The 10,568-nt window shown below is 39.3% G+C and overlaps 1 protein-coding gene across 2 annotated transcripts in view; it reads right to left on the bottom strand.

Annotated features, from left to right (window-relative positions):
- Nucleotides 1-10,568, bottom strand: part of abch1 (ATP-binding cassette, sub-family H, member 1) — a 45,540-nt gene that overhangs the window by 13,357 nt on the left and 21,615 nt on the right. For both annotated transcript variants that reach the window (XM_060879915.1, XM_060879916.1), the window contains exons 7-13: nt 6,602-6,676; nt 6,265-6,442; nt 6,043-6,139; nt 5,737-5,905; nt 3,418-3,518; nt 1,172-1,242; nt 997-1,046 (exon numbers count right to left, since the gene is read on the bottom strand). In XM_060879915.1, coding sequence (XP_060735898.1) covers nt 997-1,046; nt 1,172-1,242; nt 3,418-3,518; nt 5,737-5,905; nt 6,043-6,139; nt 6,265-6,442; nt 6,602-6,676 — 741 coding nt within the window. The remainder of the gene's footprint in view (nt 1-996; nt 1,047-1,171; nt 1,243-3,417; nt 3,519-5,736; nt 5,906-6,042; nt 6,140-6,264; nt 6,443-6,601; nt 6,677-10,568) is intronic.

Below are 10,568 nucleotides of genomic sequence, written 5' to 3'. Positions count from 1 at the left end.
TAGGGCGGCTGTGCCACTAGAGGGCGTTGTATACTCACTTTGGGTGCTGGACTATGCAAATAGTAAACACTGAAAATGCAAACAAAAAAAACAAACAAAAACTTGTGACGTGTAACTGAGAAAGTGGGCAGTGATTGGACGAGAGTGTTTACAGGCAGGTCAGAATTCCTTCAGCATTAATAAACAGTCCCGTGGTCACCTCTAATCTATACACATAAGCCAAGTCATGTGGTACACAACATTTTTTTGAATGAAATTTCTCTACATTTCCTTGTGTACTTTTTGCAATCTACATTCTCAATGTCAATTTCATCATGCACTTATTATGATTCTAAATTCTATCAACTTTATTGAGATGTATCGAGGAAACCCGGCATGGTCCTGTCACATCAACACCATGGTGAAGAAGGCCTGTTAGTGTCTCTACAATCTCAACGGACCGCCCTCTCAGGTGCTAAAGACTTTCTACACCTGCACTATTGAGAGCCTTGTTTGGGAACGGCACCAGACAGAACAGATGAGCTCTACAGACGGTGTGATCAGCTGAGTGTACTGAGCTCCTTGACCTGGAGTCTATCTACAGCAAGAGACCCACTACCACAGCCAGACTTTTTACACTAAATGCACTTTAACTACATATGATGTGTGTCCATATTCATACATATCACTGCACCATATTTAGCGCTACCTCTTTTTTCTTATATTATCTGATTATATATAATTATATATATATATATATATAATTTATTCTTGAACTTCTATCTACTTTGTGCCTTGTTCCTTACTCTATTTTATTTTATTCTCTACTAATGGGCTATTTTTATATCAAAAAAGCATTTCACTACACGTCGTACTGTGTATGATTGTGTAATGTGACAAATAAAGTTTGAATTTGAATAAAATAAAAAAGGAATAACAACAAGAATGATTGCACAAATTGTTACACACTGCAGTTTAGATTAATCAGCTCAACCTACGCCATACAGTAGGTTGTACCTGAAAAGCTTCATGTAGCTTCTTTTGTAGCATTATTCCTATCTGTCGATCTAAAAAAAAAAGAAAGAAAGAAAGAAAATGCAGACAATAATATATAATGCAGTATAATAATCCGATTCATGAAATCCGAGTTCAAATCACACAATAACACAATGAATCCGAATCTCAAACTCACTCGTCAAGTCGAGCCACACGTGGACGGACCCCCCTTCGACAATGTCTCTGGAGACTCTCGGCTGAAACATCCTGTCCGAGCACAAACAAATCATTCAACATCATAACCCGGAAATGATTCCTGATTAATCAGAGGCTGAATTCAACCAAATACACTGGGTGAAATCTGGTTAAATTTAACATAGTTTTCTCTAAGACACAGATTCACGCTGCATCTATGTGGCGAATGTTTGCAAAGCGAAGCTGCCAGTGTAGCATTGTAGTGTTAAACGCATGCCTAAGCCAACACTTTTGCCTCAAATGAGCCTCATTTACCATTTTTCAGTCATGCTACGTATAAATGATTTTAATGAACTAAAAAAATTCAGTAATTCTGATTCTCTTCACATATATACGATGATAGAAAACCACACCCACAAATGTCCATAAAAGGCAAAAGCTTACAAAATGATAAAATAACAGAAGTGCACATCCTAAGTGCAGCATTTTAGTAAAACGGCCCAGCGTTTAAAGTCAACAGACACAAAAACAAATATTATTCTTATTGGGTGCCATTACTTTTGTCCTAAAAAATTGTTTTGGTTTACTTTCTTTAGCCATTGATATAAAACAACTAGTCATGGTTTACACAAGCAGCTCCTGTAAGACAGTAATCTGAATTGTTTTTAACATCGCATTTAAATAAACATATGAATAAATTCAATTTCATAAATAAATCAGTTCTTACACGGTTTGATAAACAAGGCTGATTATGTGTTTATACACAAAAAAGAAAAGGCAAGTTCTACATTAGCTTCTGAATCACTTCTCCTTCTCCACATACGAGTTCTGCTTTAAAACTGATGACCTACGTGTTTTTGTTAGCCTTGTAGTTTCATAGGAAAAAAAGACGCGACATCAGACACCAAACATGACAAGTTTTTTTTTTTAAAGAGATGTAGATACAAGTGCACTTGTTTTTAAGTGATAATATAGACTGAGTGGTCTGTCAGCAGGATGTGTGGTGAGAAAAAAAAAAGAAAGAAAAACAAGAGAGAGAGAGAGAGAGAGGAGAATGAGGAGAGAGAGAGAGAGAGAGAGAGAGAGAGAGAGAGAGAGAGAGAGAGAGAGAGAGAGAGAGAGAGAGAGAAAGGAGAGAGGGGGAGAGAGGGGGGATGAGAGGGGGGAGGAGAGAGAGAGATAGTGGGGGTAGAGAGAGAGAGGAGAGACAGAGAAAGAGAGAGAGAGAAAGGAGAGAGGGGGAGAGAGGGGGGATGAGAGAGAGAGGGGGGAGGAGAGAGAGAGATAGTGGGGGAGAGAGAGAGAGAGGAGAGAGAGAGAGAGAGAGAGAGAGAGAGAGAGAGGAGAGAGGGGGAGAGAGGGGGGATGAGAGAGGGGGGGGAGTAGAGAGAGAGATAGTGGGGGGGAGAGAGGAGAGAGAGAGAAAGAGAGAGAGAAAGGAGAGAGAGAGAGAGGAGAGAGGGGGAGAGAGGGGGAGAGAGGGGGGATGAGAGAGAGGGGGGGGAGGAGAGAGAGAGATAGTGGGGGGGAGAGAGGAGAGAGAGAGAAAGAGAGAGAGAAAGGAGAGAGAGAGAGAAAGAGAGAGAGAGAGAAAGAGAGAGAGGAGAGAGAGAGAGGGGGGCGAGAGAGAGAGAGGGGGGAGGAGAGAGAGAGAGAGAGATAGTGGGGGAGAGAGAGAGAGGAGAGAGAGAAAGAGAGAGAGAAAGAGAGAGAGAGGAGACTGACCTGCTTTTCCTCTTTTTCACACTGATTCAGATAAAAATCTATGCAGCCTCTCCCAATCATTCTTCCTGTCTCTCATTCTCTCTCTCTCTCCTCTGTGCTAGTCATCATCAGCTGACTCTGTTTGTGTGAGTATTTTTAGAGCGTTAACAAAACAACTTGCTGTGAGGTAAACAGTGAGGTCGCAGCAGCTAAACGTGAGGTATGACATATTTTTAAAATGTCCACAGCAATGTATTCATAACTGCTTGTCCACAAATGTCAAACAATTCAAACTCGACATTTAGTTTACATCTGTATGTTGTACGAGTGTCTGAGCTGGGGTTCTTGACTCGCACAGGACTTGCACGCAGGAGCGAGCAGCACTTTGTGATTTCACCACTCGACTGATGTCTTGAGACTTCAGGACAAGTGAATCCATTCCTATTTATACCTTTGTACCTTTTACGATTCGTAACAACAGCACTTGAAGAATCGCTTCAGATTTGGACGGCCTATAAAAGTTTTCTTTTAAGAAATCCTCACCTCTTGGTCAGGTAGGTGGTGAAGTTCTCGCCAAACTCGACGACGCCCCAGAATTCCCCGTTATGGACGCCTTCAAAAGCAGCAGAATGAGAGAGGCTCACCTGGACGGAGGAGAATACAATTTGAAAGTATGTTCCAGCAAAAAAAGGTCAAGGTTTGAACTTCTGGAGAAAAACAAACAATAGTCAATAACTTATAGAACATGACGTTGCTGGTCCAAACCACAAGGTTGTCTAGCTTGTTACTAATTTGAATTCCAGAAATACTCTTACAAAATAATATCAAGCAGGAAGCAGGCTATTGAGGAAAAGCTATTTCAGACGGTTGCCCTTGCTGTGACTGTCTGGATCGGTTTGTTGGTTTTGAAAGCAATCATAACGCCGTAGAATAAAATCTTACAAACGTTCAACCATTATTTTATGAGATATCTTACTAACAGGGGGGCACGGTGGCTTAGTGGTTAGCACGTTTGCCTCACACCTCCAGGGTCGGGCTTCGATTCCCGCCTCCTCCTTGTGTGTGTGGAGTTTGCATGTTCTCCCCGTGCCTCGGGGGTTTCCTCCGGGTACTCCGGTTTCCTCCCCCGGTCCAAAGACATGCATGGTAGGTTGATTGGCATCTCTGGAAAATTGTCCGTAGTGTGTGAGTGCGTGAGTGAATGAGAGTGTGTGTGTGCCCTGTGATGGGTTGGCACTCCGTCCAGGGTGTATCCTGCCTTGATGCCCGATGACGCCTGAGAGGCACAGGCTCCCCGTGACCCGAGGTAGTTTCTTCCGACGAAGAATAAAAAATATGGAACGTTTTATCGAACACATTTTTTATTGCTATCGATCACTTGTCTATCGCGATACATATCGTTATCATTTTATCGCCCAGCCCTATCTCAGAGGAAGCTCTGGTTGGTTAGTGGGAACTGGCAGATGAGCATTTTAGCAGGGATATGGTGGACAAAACACTGCTTTCTTCTGTTAATTTGTACAATAAAGCCTGTTTCAGTGTTCTCAAAACTGATCTACAACAATTATACACACTATACTGAAAGAGAGCTACAAATAATACATGCCATTACACCAAAAATAACCTCAGTTCCTTCCTTTATTTAAACCGTCAGCGTTTCTTAGAGGTTCCACTTCTCAGTTCCTGAAAGCTCAGCCTTCATGACGAGGCTGTGGAAAGTTCTCAGGTTGATAATCGCTGTACCATGACACCTATTCATGTCCGACTGAAGTGAAACTCTGTAAACTTTCTCTACTGTCAGAGGAAATGAGAGTGGAAGATCTATCTATCTATCTATCTATCTATCTATCTATCTATCTATCTATCTATCTATCTATCTATATGGTCAGTGTATATGCTATAGGTGATAGAATAGATGGATGCATGTATGGAATGACAAATCTATTACAGTGAATGGTTTACCATATATACTAATAATAAACTGCAGCATCATTATTTCCATCCATCCATCCATCCATCCATCCATTTATACATACACACATCTATATATCCATCAACTCATCTGTCCATCCACTGACTCATCTATTCATCCATCCATTTATACATCCATTTATACATCCACTCATCTATATATCCATCAACTCATCTGTCCATCCACTGACTCATCTATCCAACCCTCCATCCATCCATCCATCCATCCATCCATCCATCCATCCATCCATCCATCCATCCATTCATCCATCCATCTACTCATCTGCTCATCCATCCATCCATCCATCCATCCATCTTTCCATTCATCCATCCATACATCCACTCAACCATCCATTCGTCCACTTATACATCCATCCACCCATCCGCACATGCATCCATGCATCTGTCCAGTCATCTGCTCAAACATCCATCCGTCCACTCATCTGTCTATCCATCAACTTGTCTGTCCATCCACTGACTCATCCATCCACCCATCCATCCATCCACTCAACCATCCACTCGTCCACTCATTGATCCACCCAATCAGCTGCTTATCCATCCATCCATCCATCCATCCATCCATCCATCCATCCACTCATCTGCTCATACATTCATCCACTCATACATCCATCCACTCATCTGCTCATCCATCCATCCATCCACCCACTCTAGCAGATGAATAATAAATAGAGGATTGGACAAAGTTAATAATTCTCTAGTTAATTATTAGTGTACATAGATAAATATTCACTAACATCAGTCATCAGTTATTGCCTTAAATAAGAACTTATTTTAGAATTATCCAATTAGCATAGAACTGATACAATCTTCCTATACCAGCATGATCATGAGTCATGTTGAACTGATATATATCAAACCATCTCCTGGTACCTGGTAGACGCTGGTGTTGTCGAGGAAAGAGAGGAAAGAGTGGCTGTAGGCACTCGAGCTAGTTTCGTTATTGACCACAGCCACCTTGATGCCCTTCGGATCGCCGCCGATACACAAACACATCAGACAGATCTGAATCACGGGCAGGAGGAACTGAAAACACAGAGAACTGTGTGCAGACAAAAAGACAAAAAGTGGCTCAGAGAGACGGACAATTTAAAATATTCAAAATTTATTGCTTTTATTTCTTGATACAATATTTTTTACTGTTTTTATTTTTGCACTGTTAACGATAGCAGTACTTACCCTGGATTTCTCCTCATTCGCACCATCGTCTTGATCGTCAATGCCGCAATATTTCGCCGTTTTGGAATGACATGCCATGCTCTCACCTTCCAGTCCACTGTGTACACACACACACACACACACACACACACACACACGTATGTACTGTATATATATACAAATAAAAAAACACATCCATACAACAGCACACCGTAATTTTTAAAAGTTGCTAGTCGTTTTTACCTTTACATTTAGGGATGTCTGATGTTGCCGATATATCCTTCCCCAAAATAGGCTCTCTGCACTCGTCCTTCAGGCTGTCTGGAGAAATATTGTCATTGCGCTCAGGACGCTGAGGACTGTCCTGGGATCCCACTTGGTCCGAGTCCTCACAAAGCTGCAGAAAAGCACTCTCCAGGGTCTGTAGTGTATATGCACAAACACACCAACGTACACATACGTATAAGGTGTACCAAAAAATACCAAATAATTATGATTACACTTTCTTACTGTTTTGTCTATTTTGTCTAATCTAAATGTGTAGCGTATACGTATGTGTGTGTTATGAGGACAAACTCACGGCAGCGTTGTGCTGCTTCATGATCTCTTCTGGATTGGCTTCAGCCAGCAGCCTCCCGTTCCTCATTAACCCCACCTAGGTATGATATATAACACCATCATTAGCTACATTAGTGTAGTGGCAATCGAAAGACACGGAGCACAACTGGTATAACGTTAGTAATGATTATCATATAACAGCACAAACGTTACAAATTGTAAAACACACTGATGCACGAACAAGTGCAGAACGTTCAAGAATTGTGGGAAATTGTGGGTAAGGACCACTGTTTACTCTAAAAACTAATTCAAGGTGCATGACATGATTTCTCAGGCAAAAGATATACACTGAAGGTACAAACAATGATGGACAAGGAAAAATAACAATTGTACCAATTATACCGTGGTAGCCAGGAGATGGAATAAACCTCCCCTGATGGTCCAAACATCTGAATCATTCAAATGTTAAAATATTGTTTTTTTTTCTTGTTGCATTTCTCTTTACCACAGATTACGCTTGTCTGTAATTCTTAAAACATTAATGAACCAAACCTTTAGTGAAAATCACTGACTACACACGAAACAAGTGTCTGTCCCTTTCCTGAAAATGACATAAAAATGAATTTATCTGTGCTCTTGCAAAGAATTCATCTCAGTATTCATCTCTATATATAACTTAAGTGTGTATTTATGTATAGCGTTTAAAGGTGGGGTCTCCGATGTTTGAGAAACGCTTCAGAAAACTGCGTTTGGCTGCCAAACAAAAGAAAAACAAAACTAACGTGTAGCCAATGAGAAGAAAGGGGCGTGTCTTGTCAATATGGGCGGAGAGTGTGTTCAGTGTGCATGTGTGACATTAGCAGAAAGCGGTTTTAACATTGACATGGAGGATAAAAACAAAGAAAGAAAGCGAAAAAAGGAGGAGCTGGAATTGTATTGTTCTTCCCTTCAGCTATGGTTACGTATGTATGTGTGGGCGGAGCTATCAATACAGGGGTGGGACCCATTTGGGTTAGGGCGTGTTTGTTTTGGTGATTTCAAATGTCAACATTGGCTTTCAAACAAATGCCGCTCTCCATAAAGAAAACTGGACAGCAAAAATAGAGCATTTAATCAGAATATACAGACTCATTTCTGTTCACACTTCCCACTTCACACTAAACCAGTGTGTCTCATATGTTCAGAAACCGTGGCACTTATTAAAAGTGGCAATGTGAAACACCATTATGAGACAAAACATAAAGGTTTTGAACAAACATATCCACTCAAATCTGAAGACAGCGTCCCTGAGACAGCTTTCCCAGGTCTGAGTGAAGTAGCCCTATACATCCTGACCATGTTTGGCTCTACATACAACTGCGAGGCAGCTTTCTCTACAATAAACATAATCCAAACTAAATATGGTTCCAGGCTCACTAATGAGCACCTCCACATGTGTATGAGAATGGCCCTGACTCCATTCAAGCCCATGTTTAACATCCTGCTAAGCCAAGCTAGAGCTCAGTTCTCTCACTGAGCAAAAAGTGGGGGAGTGGGATATAAGCACTTTAAAGTTAAGCACTTTATTTAAACATACACAATTTTCACATTTTATTTATTTTCTCTTACTATGAAATAGTGTTAATTTCTTCAGACGAGACGAGACGAAATATGTTCCTCAACAACCTTTTTTTTCATGACTAAGACGAGACGATGACAAGACTGCACCACTGTCCAAAAACGCTGACTAAGACTAAATTAACATGCATTATTGTTGACGAAAAAAGACGAGACGAAAATGTTTTGTATAAAATAAAAACTAAGATAAAATCTCTCTTCATTTTTGTATGCAATTGTCTCTGCTTTTTCATCAGCTGTTACGCCTTTAAAATATTCAGCACGAGTTCGCGGCTTCGCTGTTGCAGATCCGTGAAGCGGATCCCGCTTATTATATTGCTACCTACCAAATAAATCAATAATTTGACACAAAATGATGATTTAAAAAGGAGTTTATTGATTTAAAAACAATTGTATTGCTTCCTCTAAAGAAAATAGTGCGCTCCGTCTCTACGGTTAGAATCCTGTGTGTCCATGGCAACGCTCTGTTTTTCATGGCAACGGTGTGTTATAGTTTGCAGCAGTCTGTTATCAAGAAATAAAATAGTGTGTGCGAAGAAAGAATTCGTCCACGCGCCGCTCAAATAAATAAATAAATAAATAAAAACTCCTGAGCGCAAGTCCACCCCTGGTCTAGTCAGGCTTTTTGTTACATTATATTTCCTGTCGCTGCGCAGCTCTTTTATTGTACATGACAGCTTATGTCCCGATGACCGGTCTTTGCATTACGATTAAAAGCAGTATCAATAAAGTAAAAAATGTGATGTGCGGTCAAGTTCGAGTGTATGCACTGTTTAAACGAGTTTTCTCAACTTCTCACTGATACTTTTGTGATTCGCGGAGTTTTGACAAGTTTTATAGCCTTGATATTGTTTCTTATTCAAAAGCGGTGACAGAAAAAACTCAGCACCCCCAACCTGAAACCTCTTCCCACCCCTCTGTCACAATCACATCATAATCAAAATTAATAATTAGGCTTAGAAGCAAATGTATATGTAAGGGAATCAAGTTTAACAATTACATGTAATATTGCTCCAAATATCATCAACAAAATATATATATATATATATATATATATATATATATATATATATATATATATATATATATATATATATATATACCTACAGTTTTGATCTTAGACTTTTCATTAAGTTATTTATTTCCATTATAACACTTGTGTTCCTGATATTATTGCATTTAATGAGGCCTCGTTGTATTTATTCTTACAATAGATTCCAGATGTGGTCAAGCTACAATTTTTTGACTAAAACTAGACTAAAATTAAAAGACTTTTAGTCGACTAAAACTTGACTAAGATACCTTGAGTTTTCTTTTGACTAAAACTAGACTAAAATGACGAGACTTTTAGTCGACTAAAACTAAGACTAACAAAAAAGATATGTGAATGACTAAATATGACTAAAACTAACAAGGACATTTGGCACAAGACTAAGACTAAGACTAAATTAAAAATAGGTGACAAAATTAACACTACTATGAAATGTAGCCCTACTTTTATTTATTTAAGGAGAGAACGTTATACATATCTACAATCATACATATGTTCAGTTCTATGTTAAGTGATAATAAATATTGAGTACAATTGAATTGTACTTGATGGAGGTATTGAATCAGGTATTGATTGCTTGCAGATGTTGATACAACTACTAAGCTACTTAAATATATATCACACTAACTAGTTAGAATTATGATCTTCCGGACCTTTGTTTCAAGAAATTTTCTCTTACTGGACCTCTTGAAATTTTAGTTGAATACCTCTGGTTTAGGCAAAGAACTCAAGTTTAAGGCATGTGATCCATTATCTCAGTTCAAAGCTTGTCATTAGAAGTGACACACATGGATAATGACATTGTGTTGTGACCTTTAAACATTAATAATACTTTACAGTGTAAAAACTAGACAACACTGACGATTCACACGAGTGCATGTAAAACTTTTTATGTCACAAAAATAAATTTCAGGTTGTTTTAAACTTGCCACAATCTTCTAGATGCAAACAAACAGAGGTGAACGTGATTGTTATCAGTCCTTATTTTCTATCCCCAATTGTTTTTTTCAGAATTAAATGAAAAGGTTTATTTAAAATGGTCTGGTCTAGACGCTACTTAGAAACTCTTATCTCCTTACATCTGCTCTGGGAATTCCGGCAACGATGAAGGCAGGAATTGTGCACAGACTATTTTATTAATCCATATGGGATGTTCAGAATCAAAACACCTGCATGATATGGAAAGCTTTTCCCACGTAACTATCTTGAATGATATATTATGCTTGAATAATAGGATTCAGCCAGGAAAAGTTTGTATATCCAGACTAAGATAGTAAACAGGTCTATAAGTCAAACTAAGAAATCTGAAAAGCTGACAGGA

Source organism: Tachysurus vachellii, chromosome 10 (assembly GCF_030014155.1).
Source record: "Tachysurus vachellii isolate PV-2020 chromosome 10, HZAU_Pvac_v1, whole genome shotgun sequence".
Taxonomy (NCBI): Eukaryota; Metazoa; Chordata; class Actinopteri; order Siluriformes; family Bagridae; genus Tachysurus; species Tachysurus vachellii.
This window is presented reverse-complemented; position numbering and strand designations above follow the sequence as displayed.